This window comes from Symphalangus syndactylus, chromosome 6 (genome assembly GCF_028878055.3).
Source record: "Symphalangus syndactylus isolate Jambi chromosome 6, NHGRI_mSymSyn1-v2.1_pri, whole genome shotgun sequence".
NCBI classification, from domain to species: Eukaryota; Metazoa; Chordata; class Mammalia; order Primates; family Hylobatidae; genus Symphalangus; species Symphalangus syndactylus.
This window is the reverse complement of record NC_072428.2, coordinates 145,330,985-145,350,918: the sequence shown is the minus strand read 5'-3', so window position 1 is coordinate 145,350,918 and position 19,934 is coordinate 145,330,985. Positions and strand designations below refer to the sequence as shown.

Sequence of the window (19,934 nt, the reverse complement as noted above, 5' to 3'; positions counted from 1 at the left end):
TTTCTTGGGAGAATGTCCAGCAGGTGCTGAGGGAGCACATAGGTTGAGTTTGTCCTACTCACGTCCCCACCAGGAACCCCATAGCCCTGGCCTAGGCCAGCAGGCCCCGCAGACAGCAGGCCCCACGGACACCAGGCCCTGCAGATACCAGGCCCCGCGGACACCCGGCCCTGCCAGGTGACAGCCTCTCCATGCCCCCACACCACAGGCCTCAGGTCCACAGACAGTTACCGAGAAGTGAAACTTCCCTAACCTGAAAATCTGAAATCTGAAATGCTCAAAAATCTGAAATTTTTTGAGCACAGACACAATGCCACGAGCAGAAAATTCCATGCACAGCTCAAAACTCAGGCGCACAACACACAGTTGCTGCAGCGTCCCTGAGGGGCAACAGTGTTACTTTCAGGCTGTGTATAGACAGCGCATATGAAACATAAATGAATTTTGTGTTTAGATTTGGGTGCCATCCCCAAGATATCCCTTATGCAAATATGCCAAAATCCAAAACAGTCGGAAATCCAAATCACTGCAGCCCCAAGCATTTGGATAAGGGAGACTCAACCTGTGCTAAGTGGCTGAGTTCCAAGCATGACGGCCTTGCCAGGGGGCAGGCCTGGCCCCTGCCCGTAAGAACAGGGGCGTCTCGCGGGCTTTCAGTCCGTTAGCGTGAAACACAGCCTATGCAAAACAAAACAAAACAACTCACAGATGCACCCCTGAACGCTGACGACACCAATGCAGCTCCTACCCTGCCCTGACCTGCTGTGTCTGCAGCTCTCAGACCTGAGACGTGGATGAGGGTAACCTGGGCCCAGCCCCTTCTTGGGGTCTCTGTGAAGATTTCCTCTGGGGAATCTTGAACAGTTTCACTTCAAGGACATCTCATGTGTGTCACTGTTGTCTCCTGTATACATTTGTAGGCAATGGCTCCATAAGGGACAGAGGGTCCTGGCCTGGCATCCTCGGTCCTCCCTGGTCAGTGAGTCTGGGACGTGTTTGTTTGGCCCGCTCTGCATGGAAAGGAGCCATCACCTGAGGCCCTAAACTCCCTCCTCACTCCCTGCTTCTGGCATCTCCTTCGTCCTGGCCTCCTCCCATCTCAGTGCTGACCACCCTTCCATGAAGTTCCTGTCCCAGCCACCGCAGGATGTCACTCCTCCCGCCCTGGGCCCCGATAGACCTTGCACCTGTTGTTGATGTTACACAAATCAGCATTTGGTGCACGCAGTCTTTACTCTTGAAGGAGGAGCTAAGCTCTGTGTGGGCCAAAACAAAGAAATAACTTTTTTTTTTTCTTTTTGAGGTAGGGTCTCACTCTGTCAACCAGGCTGGAGTGCAGTGGCACCTCCCAGGTTCAAGCAATTATCCAGCCTCAGCCTCCTGAGTAGCTGGGATTACAGGCACACGCCACCACGCCAGGCTAATTTTTATATTTTTAATAGAGATGGGTTTCACGATGTTGGTCAGGCTGGTCTCAAATTCCTGACCTCGTAATCTGCCCACCTCAGCCTCCCAAAGTGCTAGGATTACAGGTGTGAGCCACCACGCCCAGCCCTACTATTTGTTTTTTATATATCCTCCACTTCCATCACCAACACAATGTAGACAGTTGGTAAACACCTGTGGTTGGGGAAGAAGGAAATAGCTCTAAGGGGAAAGGTGCTGGTTTCCTGCTACCCTGACATGTCATCGGGGAGAAGAAGGACATCATTCCAAGATATCTGTAACACAGGAGGATGAGGGAGAAAGGAAAGGTCCGCCCACCGTAGCTTCTCTCATCTTACTGCAGATGATTTAATATCAAACGAGGTAGAAACGATGCTAGCAACTTACTTCTGGCCCACATCCTCACACCCAGGACAGAGCATGGTACTGAGGACACAGGTAGGATCTGTGGGCTATGATCAGAATTCACTCTTCCACTTCCAAGGTGAAGTTCTTCCGAGAATAAAAATGAATTATTTTTCTCAAAAATAGAAGGGGCTGCTGGGCACAGTAGCTCACGCTTGTAATCCCAGCACTTTGGGGGTCCGAGGCAGGAGGATCATCTGAGGTCAGGAGTTCGAGACCAGCCTGGCCAAGATGGCAAAACTCTGTCTCTACTAAAAATACAAAATTTAGCCAGGCATGATGGCATGCACCTGTAGTCCCAGCTACTTGGGAGGCTGAGACAGAAGAATTGCTTGAACCCAGAAGGTGGAGGTTATGGTGAGCTGAGATCATGCCACTACACTCCAGCCTGGGCGACAGAGGGAGACTGTCTCAAGAAAAAAAAAAATTGAAGGGACTGAGGAAAGTACAGGTGAAGACACATCAGAGGGTGAGCACCTGCCAAGCTAACATCCCAGGGATATGACCTCCACCCTCCTGTTTCTCAGCCGCTACAGCCCTGGGGGCTGCCACTGAACCAAAGGGGTAGCAAAACATTAGCAGTCGGCCTTAAGAGACAAAACCGTAAAAACCAGGACAGTTTAACTGCCAGCCCATGCAAACCAAACGGAATGCTGTTTAGTGACAAACTGGTTGCTACTGAAGATGGGCAACAGCACCCAGGGTGCACAGAAACACAGGCACACCGTGGGTGAGGAATAAAAGCATCAACACAGGCGCAGGCTATTATCTGCACATATTGGTCAGCACGTGGACCTTCACCCTGACACACATGTGCCCATGGGATTGCATCGTCCTCCCTTTGGGGCAGGCAAGGAAGGAAAGAATGGGATGTCACTCACCTTGCAGGGAGGAATAGGGCCTGGCCCACAAAGCCAAGAACTGGTCTTCGATGAAACCAGGCCAAGCAGGCAGCACTCCAGTGCCATGTAACCCAGAAGCCAGCTTGCCAGCGATGACATAAGAAAACCTAAAAGTGAGATAATTTTTCAAGGGTCACTTGTCAAGAAGGGCAGAAAAATCCACGCAAGGGCGGTCCAGAAGGCACCGAGGTACCTGGAGACGACTGAGCAGCTAAGTGACTGTGTGAGTTACGTTCCATCTCTGAGGCTCCGGCCCTTCGTATCAATGGGGACAGGTGCCCACGTGGAACAAACACTCAGTTCTGACAACAGTACAGACTTGGACTTTCTCTACACAGGCAGGGCCACTCCTCCTGAAGAGGTTTGTCCCTCCACACAGGCTCCCGTTCCAGTCATGCAGCCGACAACACCTGGGTTCAGAATCTGAAGGACACTTTTCAGATATCCTCAGAAGGGACCGAGAGTTGTCCTTTAAGGATGAATTTCATCTTCTGAAGCAACCAGAGCTATCAGAAGCCAAATGCAGTGACTGCAATGGGCTGTCCAGCACAGTCAAACTACAGAAGAGCTCGGCTTCCCGAGGTGAGGACTTTGAAGGAAAAAGCACTCATGGGGATGTGTGTGGTCAAGTGTATTGGATAAAGAAAAACCGGTGTTCTTTCCTTGCTAGGGGTGTGTGTGTGTGTGTGTGTGTGTGTGTGTATGTGTCCGCTCACTGGCACATCTCACACTTTGTTTTGAAGCCTCGGAGAGCTAACAGACTCACAAGTAAATGCACTGGGGAACCTACTATTAAAAGGTGCCTACTAGCCCATCCCTTTTGAAAGCAAATATACCTTCGAATAGATATGTTTTGTTTTGATTATATCTCAGATCTGTTTAAAATAGGACCTAGCTGAATTTGGCTGAAATGCACATGCATACAAAATACACTTTGAGAGTCTGTGAACTCTACGTGGAAAACTGCTCACAAATTCCAATAAACTCTTCCGGTTTTCTATGACATGAAGGGAAACAGGTACTGGAAGCTTCCAGGACAGGGAACCGGTGGTGGTGCTGACTTCTGGAAGGAACATCTACCCAAGACTCCTTGGTCATTTCCACCACAGACCTCTGATTCTCCTCACCAAATTCTCTACACGACAAACGTCCTCCCGGCTGAGAGCAGAGCTTAGTATACCAGCATTAAATCACGCTGGGAGTTAGAAGTTTGGTCTGTCTCTGCACATAGCTGCAAATGAACTTTATCAGAGTTCAGGGGAAAACAGTCTTCAGGTAAACAGGAACATGCGCCAAGTGGAAATCCCAGCCCTTTGTATTCTGAGTAACGAGAGAAGATAAGATTTCTTCTTTGACAGCATGACGGATACCATCATAAAACAGTCCTGCGATCGCAGCAGGGAATCTGTCTGAAGAGCAAACCCAGTGCTGCACCTGCACATCGAACAGGTCCTGCCCTCCTGAGATGCGTGGTACCTGAAAGCCAGCCTCCCTCGCCAGGAACTGGGTAATAGTTCCCAGAGGTAATGGTTCTGAGATGGCCACAGCCCTCCAGAGCGCCAAAATTAATGACTTAGCTTAGCATATTTGCATAGCTTCATCCAGATTACCATCATCAAGATACAGTAAGTAAAGAACTGCTGACTTCAGAGAAGTCTGATTCACACTCTTCATTTCCCATATCTCTGCTGTAACTTTATAATAAGCCATCTGCACTATGACTTGGAGCTTGGCTTCCAGCATCCCAGTGAAACGAGCTCATGTGTCGGACCCTAAATCCTTAACCACCGAAGAACAGGAGAGCTACTGGGCTTCGTGGTGACCCTGGAATTCAGTGCCGAGTCCTCCCACTTTCATGCCCTCCCCACAAAAGAGCTGTCATAGACGAAGCAGTTTTTAAGACTACCATGACAAATGTACTGATCTAATGCAGTTATAGGAGTTAAAATGGTTTTCTCATTGAAAGGTTCGCTTTATAAGTTTGTATACAATCAGTCATAGCCACAAGGACATGTGTCCACCAAAAATAAGTCACCTAACTTAGGTTAAAAACCTAACATAATTGTTTCTGGAAAGATTCTCACCTAGTACTTAGCACACTTCATGTGTTCCCTTATTTTTGTCATCTGATAACACTTGATAAGAGATGCCACAGTTTAAGAAAATTCCATGGGTCATAAGCTTAGCATGGAGGGAATTACATCCATTAACTTATATTTCTAATTCAGTTCATTGAGCTTTAAACCTTTATTATCACAACTGATTCCAGAAAACAACCAAAGCCACTCTATTTTCTCTAGGAATCTCTCAGTTCAGTCACAGAGCTACAGTGCTTTCCAGAACCATCATTTTAAGACATCCTGAACCACAACTTTCTGTCTCACCTCCCAAAAATCTGAAGCACTTAATACTGCTTTGAAAGAAGATCCACACAATCATGAACAACATAAGAAAGGCCGGGCGCGGTGGCTCACGCCTGTAATTCCAGCACTTTGGGAGGCCGAGGAGGGCAGATCACCTGAGGTCAGGAGTTCAACACCGGCCTGACCAACATGGTAAAACCCCATCTCTACTAAAAAAAATACAAAATTAGCCGGGCGTGGAGGTGCATGCCTGTAATCCCAGCTACTCAGGAGGCTGAGGCAGGAAAATCGCTTGAACCTGGGAAGCAGAAGTTGCAGTGAGCGGATATCGTGCCATTGCACTCCAGCCTGGGCAACAAGATTGAAACTCCATCAAAAAAAAAAAAAGAAAAAGAAAACAGAAAAGAGCAAATTCCGACTGTATTTGTTTGTGCTCCAAGACAACCTGCATCAAAAAACAAGTAAGCAGGTCCCACAGCCATCCACAGTAATCATGAGCATGGCATTAGTTCTATTTCTCTGTACTGGTCACTTCTCTTCTATACTGATTATCTCACTCTTACACCCAGTGTATGCATTCCTTGAGCCACATGCAAACCTGTGGGATAGTAAAGGGACACTCTCCCCCTTTACAATTAGAGCATGTAGCTGAGAAGTGGCTTTCCCAAGGTCACTGATATCAGGGGAGAACACACCGGATCTCCCTCCTGAGCCCCATCCCAGCATCACAGGGAAAGAAATGGGATGGCAATGCAGGGGCCCCAGTGCCCGAAAGGTCAGCATGTTTGAAGAGTCTTGGCCTCTGTCACCCTTTATGAAAAGCAAAGTCAGCCAGGCGCGGTGGCTCAAGCCTATAATCCCAGCACTTTGGGAGGTCGAGGCAGGTGGATCACTTGAGGCCAGGAGTTCGAGAACAGCCAGGCCAACACGGTGAAACCTTGTCTCTACCAAAAATACAAAATTAGCCTGGTGTGATGGCAGGCACCTGTAATCCCAGCTACTCAGGAGGCTGAGGCAGGAGAATCACTTGAACCCTGAAGGTGGAGGTTGCAGTGAGCCAAGATCACACCACTGCACTCCAGCCTGGGCAACAGAGTGAGACTCCATCTCAAAAATATAAAAAATAAGTAAAAATAAAATTTTTAAAAAAGAAAAACAAAGTTGAGAAGAGTCATTATCTGAACAATTAGCTGACAAAGACTCCAGCAAAAAGCTGGCTCTGTGATTGGGTTTCTCTTAGTTGAAATGGGCATTGTCACGTACACACTGTGACTCAAAGCCCATCTCTGCCAGCAAGGCCCAGGTGGCCAACGTGAAGAAGAAAATGTGTTCTCCCAGGCTAAACAGTCAATGCAACCCCAGTGTCCCGGACCGCCCTGCTAAAAACACGTAGAGACAGATGAATCACTCACATTGTGTTCCAGCGATGTATTCATTGGTGAGGTTTGGGGACATCACTTAAAATTCGTCAAGCACTTGACAAGCATTTATTACATCCCCTTTGTATGCCTACACCAGGGCTAGGAGCTGGGCTGAGGGGACAAGGTGGGATCTGGGAGGCATGTTAAACAGAGGCTCCTCCCCATTCCACAGCAGCCTCCACAGGCCCCTCCAGCCCGCTGTGCTGCAGCGTCCCCTCCCTAGACGGAGGAGAGACAGCCCAGGAGACCACAGCCTCACACCAGCCCTAAGCTGCACAGCCAGAGGCCCGTGTCCAGCTACCAAGGGCCAGAGCCTGCTGGCATCCCCTGGCCGCTGCCGGCCCCTCAGCAGACACCAGCCCTGTTGCGCCCTCTACAGCCCGGGCCATGCACCAGTGGGCATCAAGGCTGGCAGGGGGTTTTGCTGGCCAGTCCCACACGCAGGGCCTTCACCCTGCCCTGTGTAGCTGAGAGACGTCTGATCCAAGCTGAGCCTCCAACTGGATGATAAAGTGCAAGGACTGTTCTTCATAGGAGGAAACTCAAACCCACCAGAGACGTCAGGTGCCCACCTGAGGTCAGGACCCCGGGCTCGCAGCTCAGGGCCGCCCTGCCCAAGTCACTTCCTGCCGTCTGGGGATGGAGAGGGGCACGTGTGAGTTCTGCCCTGACAGATTTCCTCCCTGTCCAAGTTCATCTTGTGCAGCTGCCCTGTGTTTCCGTGTGAGTCCGTGGGGCTCAAGGAGGACAGCTTGCTCCACCCCAGGTGACAGTCACCGACAGAGCGGCGCTCACACCTTGTCTCCACCCATTGATGTTTGTGCCGAGCGCTGTGTGTGTTCATGGATAAACAGGCCTCCCTTACCTGACTCAACCACAAAGGGCAAGAAGAATCGGTCTCCACAACAACAGATCAGAGAGGCCCGGGGCCGGGGCAGGAACAGCCAAGGGAAGTTTATTCAGCTGCAATCACCCCAAACCCCTGCTGTCCAGGAGCAACAAAAGGCAAGGAGGGATTTTTAAAGGAATCCTTGTCTCAACTCAGTCTCCTAAGACAGGGATTTCAGAGCAAGCAGTTGTGGGGAGGTGACCCCAGGAGTCGATGCAGGGTGACTGACAGGCAGGTCCCTGGCACAGACAGCGGGTCTCTGTCCCGCCAGGAGCTCTGGCGGTCAGCACAGGACACAGCTGGGTCAGCCCACCAGGGACTGGGGGCAACTGAGGGGCTTATCCTCCAGCATCTGTCTGCCCTGGGCCAAGGGCTGCTCCCAGAAACTGAGCCAGTGACCTGCCTATCCATAGGTGGAGTCACAGGTGCCTGGGGAAGGTGCCCTGGGCATGGCTGGAACTAGGGATGTTGAGGAGGTATGGGCAGGTGCTGGCAGTGAGGACCTGAGAGATGTGAAGATACACACTCGTCAAATGGCAATGGGTGTGCTGTTTCAAGCCTAGGGAAACTGAGGCCTACAGACACAAGGAGCACTGGCAGGTTTCCTAGGAGCCCAGACCAGGAGCCTGGACTGGAAGTCACTGGGCCCAGGGTGGCCTGAGCTCAGGGAGCGAGGGCAGCCGCCCAGGTCGGGCCCCATGCCATCCCCCTTGGGCCTCGCCTGTGTCATCACCATCTGCAGGCACCAAGGCCTTCCCGGTGGCTCAGAAGTCTGTCCTCAGAGTGTGTTTTTGTCCATCATTTCAGAAGATAAACTAAAGGAGTTATGAGAATTCCAAGAAATTATATATAGGAGTCATTTCCTACGTATAATCTCTAAACATATCACTTTGTAAATAATTTTTATTATATATAGGAATTGTAAGAATTATAGGAAGGAGCCAGGTACAGTGGCTCATGCCCATAATCCCATTTCTTTAGGAGGCCAAGGCAGGAGGATCGCTTGAGCTCAGGAGTGCAAGACCACCCTAGGTAACATAGTGAAACCCCATCTCTGCAAAACATAAAATTAAAAAAAAAAAAATTAACCAGGCCTAGTGTGTGCACCTGTGGTCCCAGTACTTTGGGAGGCTGAGGTGGGAGGATCACTTGAGCCCAGGAGGTTAAGGCTGCAGTGAGCCAGGACTGCACCACTGCATTCCAGCCTGGGCAACAGAGCAAGACCTGACTGCTCCTTCCCACCAAAAAAAATTATAGGAATGAACTCAGAGACCCTTACTAAGGCAGGGGCTCAGAGACAGTCACTGTCTTCACAGAACCACATGGTAAAGGGCTGGCTCTGCGGAGGGAAACTCTGAGAACGGCCACTGGCCCAGGTCCTTCCCCTCTCGCCACCTAGCCCCTGAGGGAGGCCTCACCCCTCACTCTGCCTCCGCTGCTGACCTGGCTCCTGCAAAGCGAATGCAGATTCCAGTGGAGGAATACACACCTAGACACACACCCAGGAGAGCTGCACACATCACAGCCACAGTAGCACGGCTCACAACGGCCAAAAGTGGAGAAAACACAAATGTCCATTGTGGACAAACGGACACACAAAACGCACCTCCGTACCCTGTGGTGTCGCTCAGCCACAAAGTGACAAGGAGCCCCATCATACACCACAACACAGGCGAGCCTGGAAGCATCGTGCTGTGTGACTATTCTAAAGAAGCTGCCACAGGGACCTCACATTGTGCCATTTCATTCATGCCAAATGTCCAGACGAGGGAAACCTGCAGAGTTGGAGAGTGCATCTGCAGGGAGAGGCCGGGGGAAGGAAGGGTTAGAGCTCAAGGTTACTTCTGAGGTCATGAATAGCTCCGAACTGTGGTGATGGCTGCGTGTATCTGTGAATATGCTAAAAACCACTGGATTATACAATTCAAATGGGTCAATGTATGATGAGCAAATTACATCTTGAAAAATCTTTTTTTCTTTTAGGTGACAGCTCATGGACCCAGAAAACCACCAACCAGTTCCCGCCATGGGCTTAAGGAGTGGCCTAGCAGGCTATCAATGGGGCTTGGCCCACTGGGCAGCCCCTGCCCTCCCATCCCCCCAGGTCCCTCCAGAGCACTCCCCACTGAACCACAGTGAGCCTCATCTAGCAAATGGCACTTTTTTGAGAACCAAGCTCTCCTTAAAGAACAGAGCAGGAAACTCACAGTGTACTTGCAAACCTCTGGCCTTTAGGATGCCAGCTGCCAGAGAGCTCTGTCACCCCAGATGTGTCAGCTGGCCCCCAGCTGCGTGCTCCCCACTCGGCCCCAAAGAGGACAGGGTGGAGGTGTGGCTGGACTTCCCAGGCAGCAGAACCAAAGACCGTTTGGTTTTTTCAGGAGGAAGCGGGTGTCCCCAGGCTTTGGCACCCTCTATCAGAAATGATACTGCATGTCTGAAGCCGCAGGCTGTCTTAGGAGCAGCTTTCCGTGATGGGAGGGACAACCCACCAGCTGTCACCACTCAGCGCAGGGCAGGCAGGTTCCCAGGGAACTGCCTGGGAATTCCGATGGGGGTGGTGCAGACTCGGCCTCAGGTTCCCAGCAGGTGCGGCTGGACAACCAAAGAGCCCCCAAAGAGCAGCCTCGCTGCGGCCGTGCCCACAAAGGGTCCCCAGCACGCCGAAATGCCATGACACATCATTGTACAACTAGCCAAGATTTCAAATGTCTCCAGAGCTTAAGCCAAGTCCCATTTTGCTGTTAGTTTCTGCTGAGATGCACAGAAGTTTGTATAATGTTTTCAGGATTCACTGAAGAAATTGGGGTACCCTAAATGCCTGCAAGATCCAGAATTGCTATTTTTGAAAATTACTTTATAGCCTAAACCCGCAGCCTCTGAGGAGCAAGCCGTGGCGGGCAAGGGCGTGAGGCCATCAGAGGCCTGCGCTGCAGCCCCCTCCTCCAACTCACTTCCCCACTCTGAGCCACACAGCTTTGGGATCCGTGAAACTCAACCCTGGCTACACATCAGAATCACCTGGAAGATAATTCCTGGGCTTCATCCCAAACAAATTAAACCATGGCTTCTGGCAGTGAGGCTAGACAGAGGCATTTTTCTAGAACTTTCCAGATGATTCTAATGTGCAGCTGAAGTTGAAAACCTGGTGACGCTGGCTGGGGCCTCGGTTCCTTCCAGCTCCAACATCCTTTGGCCCTTCTCTGTCACTCTGGAAGATTCTCCTCCCCCGGAAACTGAAGCGAACGCAGGGTCAGAGCAGCATTTGACCCAAGGATATGCCAAGCCCATCTCAGCAAAGTCACAGAGCAGGACTGACCTGCTGGGCTGAAGACAGCAGCATGGGTCACACCGGGGCAGCAACTGCTCTCACTCCTTGTCAGGACCACCGGGGCTACTCATCCAACTGCAGGGAGCACCGAGGCAGGAGATCCATGTGGGAAGGTCTCAGGGCCAGGGCCAGGGTGGGGACTGGAAGGTGAGTAGATGCACAGAAAATGTCTGGGCCCACAGACCAGCAGATCCCAGCTCTCCAGGGTCACTCGAGACTGGCTGAGCCTTGACCCAGTCCCGTTTCTCCTTGACATCTAGAAGCTTTGCCTCACCTGCCCCCTCCCTGCCCCCTCACAGGCACCCTCCCTGCCCCCAGCTCTCCTCCCAGCCCAGCTCCTGCGGGGAAGCAAGGGGGCAGGGAACTTCTGGCTCCAACTCACTCCTTCTGCAACCTCGGGGTTGGGAAAGGGGCTGGTCGTCACCTCGTGTTCCTGAAGAGCTCTGAGATGTGAGCTCCCGCCGTTCTTAGGAGGATACTGGAAACTTGGAACTAACCTTCCTCTAAATGTTAAAATGTCTTGTATGTCAACCATTTTGCATGCAAATGTTTCTCAAGAAGGATTACAACATTTCTCTGCATCACTGAAGCCCGCGTTGGACAAAGCTGCCTTCCTCGCGTGCCTGTTCCTTGCTTTACACAACCGCAAAGCCTCGCGGGACTGAAGGCAGGAGCGAGCTGAGCACCCTGAATGGTCGGGTGTCCCCAGCCTGCTAGCCGGGAGTCCCTTCACTCAGCTTGTATCATTTTTCCATCTCTTCCCTTCATGAAGCCAACCTCTAACAATCCCTCCCCTTTCTGTCATTTTATTTCTGAAACTGCTGGTGGTTTGCAGCCAGATAACCAAGTTAGAAATCTTTCTAGAGCAAGCAGCATCCAAGTGGGGGTTACTGGTGCGTTCTGAGTACATGACGCCCCTGCAGAGATGGGGTCTGTGGGGCTAAACAGTTTGTGTGTTTGCAGAAGGCCTGGTGGAATTTTCCCACCAGAATGGTATGGATTGCACCAGCTGATTCCAGCCAACAGAGGAGGAAAGTCCACGCAGAACCAGCGCTGAAATGGCCGGCTCACCGCTTTCGGAACAGTCTGCCCTGGTGTCCTTATCTACTCGTCTCTGTGTGTCACTGGCCAGGGGCTTGAAGAGCTGCCCTGGTTTTACATTTGGAAAAACTGAGGCCCCAAGAGGCAAAGAGGCCCCCAGGCGCACTCTGGGAAGCAGAGCATCCCGACCCCCGCGCTCCTCCCACTGGACTCCGGCTCTCTCCCGGATGAGCACAGGCCTCCTGCACAGCCCCCGAGCCGCGCAGGATCTGAAGAAAGGAGAGGCGTGCTCGATCAGCCCATCCTCTTCCTCGAGCGTCTCCTCCAGGCTCCAGGCTGAGGAGTGGGGACCACCGTCTGACCTCTCTGTGGCTCAAGGGTTTCAGGCTGGTGACCACACCGGTATCTATGGCAATAGCCCCACCACGTTCGCATTCCAGAATCAGACCTCCTGGCCCAGGCCGGGGTCTTCTGAGGACTCAGCCAGAAGATGCAGAAGACATTGCTGCTGGGAAACCCGCCGGCCTCTACCCAGCTCCACAGGCTTCTGCCCGGCTCCACCGCCTTCCCTCTCCCTCCCTGAGGCTTGGTGTCTTCCTCTATAAAATGGTAAGAGCCCTGGCTGCCCAGCCTCCCTCACTAAATTGCCAGGACGAAGGAGGTGCTTTGAGAAGTGACAGGCCCCGTGCACTGCCCTCTCACTCACAGGGCACCCGGTCCGCAGAGCCTCACCTCCTCGGGTGCATCCGGGGGTGCTGTTCGGGCAACGACTCAGCAGAACTAGCAGCCAAAGCGGCTGAAGGCAGAGTCCCTGGCCCCCCGACAACCCGGCCAGAACTCACTCGCCCTTGGTGCCCGGAACGCAGAGGCGCTTCGGAAACAAGATTTCTCATCTGGGTAATTTCGGGATGACTCCTTCGCCTCGGAACCTGGCTTCACTGCGGGGATCCGCCTCTCACCCCATCCCTGTCTGCCCCCTGAACGCTCAGCCCATTCCTCCCTCCCAAATGTCCCCAACTCTCTCAGGTCCTCCAGCTTGACTCAGAATTCCAGATTTACAGCCTGGGCAACGTGGCAAAACCTCATCTCTACAAAAAATACAAAAATTAGCCTGCCACCTAATTAACCAGGCATGTGCCTGTAATCCCAGCTACCTGGGAGGCTGAGGTGGGAGGACGGCTGGAGCCCAGGTGGTCAGGGTTGCGGTGAGTCAAGATCATACCCTGCCCTCCAGTCTGGATGACAGACTACGACCCTATCTCAAAAAAAAAAAAAAGAGAATTCCAGATTTCGGTCCCACTCATGTAATTCCCAATTTCACTTGGCAAACGTGGCCTCCCCCTGACTATCCTCCAACTTAGCATCAGTGAGGCCCAGAAACGGCAGCACAGGGCAGCCAGCAGGGCCTGGTCATGGAGCTGTTGCTTTAAGGCACGTGGATACGTTAATGCCAGAGGTCACGTCCCCCCCGCCCACCCCTCCCAAGGAGGACGTGCAGGGCTGGACTGGGTGAGAGCCTCACTGATCCAGGGCCTTGGACTCCTCCCCTGGCATGCACAGTGGGTGGTGTTTTACCCATCCTCCTACGAGTTGTTCCTTTCCAAGTGCCACATCCCCAGAGGATGTGCCAGGTGCGGCTGCTGACTGTGCTGGGGCCCCATTAAGGCATCTGTCTGCCTGACTGCCCAGCTTAGGTCATCGTTGGACGGGGTAGGGCCCCGTGGACCCGGCTTCCTTTACATCTCTCAGCTCTTCTGGGAAAGAGCCCACCTCCAGCACTAGCCCAGGAGACGAGTCAGTTAGTGGCGTCAGAAGGGAAGGCCCACCAGAGAGAAAGAGAGAGCAGGCCCCTTCTCACTGGAAGGAGGGGACAGCCATTGGGCAGCACTGGGGTGTGCACCTGCTGGCACCTGGCCTGGCATGTGCTTCAGGCGCGGGAGTGACTTGGGGTGCAAGGCAAGGCTCTATGCTGAAGGCTTCATGTGAGCACTCTGTGTTCCAGCTTTATGGAAGAAAGACTGAAATATAAAAATCGGAGGTATTTAGTGTGTGCAACATAGTCTTTTGTATAAGTACACACTGTGAAATGGCCATGACAATCACGCTGACTAGCACATCCAATAGCTCACATGCTTTCCATTTTCTTGTCTTAAGAACACTTGAGATCTACCATCTTTGCGAATTTCAGATATACGTTATTACTGACGATAGTCACCCTGCTGCCCGTTGACCCTCCAGTAATAACTGAAGTTTTGTACCTTCTGAGCAACAGTGCCCCATTCCCCCAGCTCCCAGCCCCCGTAACCACCATTCTACAGCCCCCAGTAACCACCATTCTACAGCCCCCAGTCCCCAGTAACCACCATTCCACAGCCCCCAGCCCCCAGTAACCACCATTCTACTCTCTGATACTATGAACTCCATGTTTTCTTGGACTCCACATAGAGGTGAAATCATGTATATTTGACTTTCTGTGTCTGACTTATTTATTTCACTTAGTATAAGGTTCACTAGTTCCATCCACATTGCTGCAAATGAGAGGATTTCACTGATTTTTATGGCTGAATAGTACTCCATTGTGTACATACACTGCATTTTCTTTATCCATTCATCTGCCAATGGACACTTAGGGTGATTCCAAACGTTGGCTATTGTGGACAGTGTTGCAATGGACATGGGTGTGGACAGCCCTTGAGGGCATTGATGGCATTTCCTTTGGGTACATGCCCAGGAGTGGAATCACTGGTGATATGATTTTGATTTGTGTCCCTGCCCCAATCTCACGTCTACTTGTAATTCCTAATGTTGGAAGAGGGGCCTGGCGGGAGCTGATTGGATCATGGGGGTGGAGCTCCCCCTTGCTGTTCTCGTGATAGTGAATGAGTGCTCACAAGGTCTGGTTGTTTAAACGTGCATAGCACCTCCCCATTTGCTCTCTTCCTCCTTCTCCAGCCATGGAAGAAGTGCCTCCTTCCCCTTTGCCTTCCACCATGATTTTAAGTTTCCTGAGGCCTCCCCAGCTAGGCTTCCTATACAGCCTGTGGAACCATGAGCCAAGTAAAGCTCTTTTCTGTATACATTCCCCAGTCTCAGGTAGTAGTTTTTTTGTTTTTTGTTTTTTTGTTTTTGTTTTTTTTTGAGACAGAATCTCACTCTGTTGCCAGGCTGGAGTGCAGTGGCGCGATCTCGGCTCACTGCAACCTTCCAACTCCCTGGTTCAAGTGATTCTGTTGCCTCAGCCTCCCGAGTAGCTGGGATTACAGGCACACACCACCACACCCAGCTAATTTTTTGCATTTTTTTTAGTAGAGATGGGGTTTCACCATGTTCGCCAGGATGGTCTCGATCTCCTGACCTTGTCATCCACCTGCCTTAGCCTCCCAAAGTGCTGGGATTACAGGTGTAAGCCACCACACCTGGCTCAGGTAGTCCTTTATAGCAATGTTGAGAACAGACTAGTACCACTGGATCATATGGTAGATCTATTTTTGGATTTTCAAGAAACCCTATACTGTTCTCCACAGTGGTTATACAGTCTTGATAAGTCAAAATAACTACAATGTTGAATAAATGAAGCAAAGCGTGGCAGCCTGTCCACATTGTCACCTCCTTCTTCTGGTTACAAAGTCTCTCTTTGGACTTTGCGCCCACCTGGCAGGGCTTTCCACCGGAAGTCTCCTCCTGGAGAAGCACTCTGCCCCAGCCGGAAGAGTGAGAACCCCACACTGTGCACACAGTAACCTGCCCAAAGGAAGCACGTGAACCAAGAAGGCCAAATCCAAGCCTCTTAGGGAAATTACTATGGATGCTAAGGACCCCAGAGCCAGGCGCTGCCAAGAGCCATCTCTGCCACTAAATGGAGAGCTGCCTGAAAATGAAATCAACAGAGACCCAGGTGCAACAATATGGCAGACTGAGCTAAGCCAGGACCACATCCCTCCTGCACAAACAAGAGATGATGGGTAACATGTCATTAATATGTACCTGGAGAGGAAATAAAGAGATATCCTATGGTGACTACAAATTAAAAAAAAAAAAAAACTTAAAGCCAAATCCTTAAGCTTGTGAACTGTCATTGCAACAACTCAAGGGGTCATCGGACCAGCCATGGTTTCTTGGGTGCCGGGATTTTATGACAGCAGCAGTGGCGGACTTGGCCTTTGCTCATTTGAGGCAGGGACGTCACTCTCACCCTGAACATGGAGGGGCTTCTGTCACAGGGAAGGGACTGACAAGGGAATGGAAAAATGCTAACCTTTCACTCAAAAAAGCAAAAAAGAAACATGACTCTGCCCAGGACTCTTCATCAGAAACAAACAGAAGCCAAAACAGAAAGTCCTCTGCCAGGAGGACCTGGAGATCCCAACAGTGCCACAGAAGGACGTGGTCTCCAGGTTTGTGCCCACTGCACGGTGCACGGCACCCCAGCCAAGAAAAGCACACGACCCCTGAGGCACAGAAGCAAGCGTGAAAACTCCATGCTTTCCTCTCCAGGGACTCAGAGCCCGTTTGGTGTGGTTCGTTACAGGACTCGCCGCCTTGAGTTACTTCAACCACAGGGCTGGGTCTTACATTTGGACCAAAAGACAGTCTTGGTATGGTCTTAGCACAATAGGAGCTGAATAAATGCTTGTGAAATAAACGGAAGTAGGAATAAATGATGGTACATGAACCAGAAAACACGCTTCTTCCGGATGTCTCCGGCCTCTGGAAAATACCGGGTTGCACAGTCCCTTGAATTTTAGGGCTGGTTCACGGGCGGGACTTTGAACCCACCAGAGAAGCCCAAGTGGAGAGAGACCTCACACTGTGATCTGAGGGTCAGGATCTGTTTTCTAGTTCTGCCCACGCAACCCCCTCAACCCTTGACATGAGCAAGGCACCTGCGTTAGACAAGCTTCGGTTTCCTCATCTAGAACACTAGAGGGTTGGATCTGATTCCTTGCTTGCATTTTACTTCTAAATTTTGATGACGGCCTCCTGAGATGATACCACACTTGCTTTTCCTTTCCCTTTTCCTTTTCTGGTTGTTTTTGGGGTTTTTTTTTTTTTGTTTGGTTGGGTTTTTTTTTTTTTTTTTTTTTTTTTGATGAGTCAGAAACTCAAAGGTTTCCTGGGATGTCTGTGGACTGTGCCCTGCTCAGAGGCAAGGAGCATTTTCTAGACCACATTCTGTTCCCTGTTTCATGGTCGGCTTCTGAGCACTTTGTATTTGTTTTGATTTTCCTCTTTGCTCTCTGAATGATGATTTATCTGGCTTTTGGAATAGAGGCTGAAAGGCCTAATTGTGTGTGTGGCTTCTGAGGTTGTTTCAATTTATAAATATTTTAATAAGACTTTTATTCCTTCATAACAAATATCTTAAAAACCTTTGTACTCAGAGAAAATGCCTTGGTTTTTCCTATTAAAAAAAAAAAAGAAAAATTTTTTTCTTCCCCTACCTTAAAAGAGAGAAAAAAGGAAAAAGTCAGGAAAACTGTCACAGTGTGAGGCATCCCTAAGGAGCCTGTGGTAGTCATACCTGATTTAAAGCAGCTCTCCAAAGCCCCGATGGCATTAATTTTCCATTATTCCTTATAGAGATCCCAAACCTAAGACAACAGTCAAGAACAGATATCCCTCATTTTAATTAAACTTCTTAAGGACTGTATTATTGAGTAAATAAGACATACAAGATATTTCAAACTCCAATTTGAGAAATCATAAAACCAAATGAGACCACAGAAAGCTCTGTAGTTCAGGAACACAGCAGCCCAGACCTATCCGGATAACACACTGAGATGAGAGAAGGACAGAGCAGCCCAGTTCTTTTTTTTGTTTTGTTTTGTGGTTTTTTGAGACGAAGTCTTGCTCTGTCACCAGACTGGAGTGCAGTGGCGCGATCTCAGCTCACTGCAACCTCCGCCTCCCAGGTTCAAGCCATTCTTCTGCCTCAGCCTCCTGAGTAGCTGGGACTGCAGACGTGTGCTACCACACCCAGCCAATTTTTGTATTTTTAGTAGAGACGGGGTTTCACCATGTTGGCCAGGATGGTCTTGATCTCTTGACCTTGTGATCCTCCCGCCTCGACCTCCCAAAGTGCTGGGATTACAGGTATGAGCCAGCGTGCCCGGCCCCAGAACAGCCCAGTTCTAAGAGAGGGCAAAAGCCGAGTAAAGGCAGGGAAAGGAAGGGAGGGACCACGTCCTTGCAAAGATTGTCCCTCGCGTCCACGCCTATTTGCGCTGGCCTTTTCCCTTCCAATGTGCTGCTTAGCCATGTAGACACGGGTTTAGGTTTGAAAACTCTGCATAAGATTCTTGGTTCACCTCTGACCTAATGCTTTTTTTTTCTCAATCAATCCTTCCTCTTGTGCTGAATGCAAGACCTTACAGAATATTCCCAAAAACAATCACTTCAATAATCTCAGGTTGTGTCTACCTGCCACCAAACATGTCTCTGAAAACTCAGAAAGACGACTCATTTCAGGGACTCAGATGTCTGACATTCTGAAGACACAGACTCCCACGCACACTTCCTCCCTGTACTGGGGGATTGAGAATAAAGTGTGGAAACATGCACTATGTATTAACCTAATGGTTAAGCCCAGGAACAAATACTGTCTGGGCTTGGATATCGTCACAGTAAAATGTATTATTGCCCTTAGAGCTACTCAGATGATGTGATGATGCTGGAAGCCAAAAGATGACAGCAGGATTGAACTATTGCCCAAAAGCAATTACTGATTGGAATTGATTATTTCTACAAAGAAAGGTGACCGATGGATTAGTTGTCACGTCACAGCAGGTTTGGGAAAAACTGTCATAACTGAAAGGGACTGAGCTACCAAAAGACCATAATGCTTCAAGGATTCCTCTGGACGCAGCTCTATAAACCTGAAGTTAAGAGAACGCTGATGCAACCCCTGGATTTTCCAGGGCTGCCCTTGAAAGATCCCATCCTTGTTCTTCCCCTTCCGCCAGATGAAATGATCCCATCACTGTCATAACACCTTGCAGCGTGAGGAAGTCGTGTTTAAAAGCACACCACGCTTCTGCCATGCCTCTGAGTTTTACAGGGGATTATAAAAATGCAGACCTCATTTAAGCCCACAGTAAATTAATGGGAAATGATATGTGACTAAATATTTGAAAGCTGTTGCCGTGCCTTATTTGATTTGCCTAATTACATGTTTTACTGCCTCCTTTATGGAACTGTTGCCTAAGGTATCTGAAGTCTTTACACTTACTTCTTCCTTAATAGCTGAATCAAAATGCCACATGATCACGTTGGCATGCAGCTTTGAAATTGCGTCCAAGCCCATTGACGCGTGTGTCCTGGAGGGAGATGGCTCTCCTAGCCCTTGGTGGTAGAATGTTAGGAACCATAGGTCGGCCTTCTTAACCAATCTGATACAAAGGCTCTCCCAGCCACTCCATCACCCCCTAACCCCATGGCTCCTCCACTGAGCAAAATAAAACAAAACAAAACTAAACTAGGGTATAAATATGTCAGGATAAGAAAGAAAACATGTACACAACATTCAAACACCGTCTGCCACTGGAAGAGATTCCGGGACAATCATGCACATACTTGGCCTGCTACCATGGCCCGGCGAATTCAGCGGTTACCATGGCGGGGTGGAGCCTGGAGGAGGACTCCAGAGGGCAGGCTTTGTGTGGGCACTGCTCAAACAGAGAGCTGCGATTCAGTCTGTTGGTTTGTGTACTTTGGTGTGAGCCATCCTCACGCTGAAAAGGCCAAGAGGAGAAGTGTTGAGTTTGACTTGATCTCATGCCTTTAGGTTGCTCTTGACATCCCGCCCGCTGCCCCCCTACCCCAGCCCGACCTCCTTCAGGACCCTCCAACTCCCCATCTGGGGAAACAGATGACACTGAGCACTGTCCAGGGAAGATGACACTTAGGGGTCTTCCCTCTCTGTGGACAAACTGCTCTAAAAACAGCCCAGACCCCACCAACAAGTCTGTGCAGAAACCACAGGAACCATCTTCACGAGGACAAAGAAACGTCTTGAGAGTGCACTTCGAGGCCCGCGCCCTGAGACACCACGGCAGCTCGAGCGTTAGGCTTAGGAGAGGTGAGTTCTGGGTAACCCCACAGCAGCACACTCAGCTCCTGAGTTGAAAGACAGAGAAG

General features: G+C 50.4%; 1 protein-coding gene across 1 annotated transcript; it reads left to right on the top strand.

Annotated features, from left to right (window-relative positions):
- Nucleotides 1-11,815: 11,815 nt before the first annotated feature.
- On the top strand, nucleotides 11,816-15,545 carry LOC129476871 (uncharacterized). Its single transcript, XM_055269701.1, has 4 exons — nucleotides 11,816-12,141; nucleotides 12,239-12,407; nucleotides 12,507-12,695; nucleotides 15,457-15,545. The coding sequence occupies exons 1-4, from the start codon at nucleotides 11,816-11,818 to the stop codon at nucleotides 15,511-15,513; spliced, it is 741 nt and encodes a 246-aa protein (XP_055125676.1). The 3' UTR covers nucleotides 15,514-15,545.
- The last annotated feature ends 4,389 nt before the right edge of the window (nucleotides 15,546-19,934 follow it).

Excerpts from the sequence above, each read along its gene's own strand:
- LOC129476871 (XM_055269701.1), top strand. The coding sequence starts at position 11,816 with ATGGCCGGCTCACCGCTTTCGGAACAGTCTGCCCTGGTGTCCTTATCT. Across the intron at positions 12,142-12,238 it reads TCCAGGCTCCAGGCTGAGGA|AATCAGACCTCCTGGCCCAG; the intron begins GTGGGGACCACC and ends TTCGCATTCCAG. Across the intron at positions 12,696-15,456 it reads AAACAAGATTTCTCATCTGG|GGCTTTCCACCGGAAGTCTC; the intron begins GTAATTTCGGGA and ends CCCACCTGGCAG.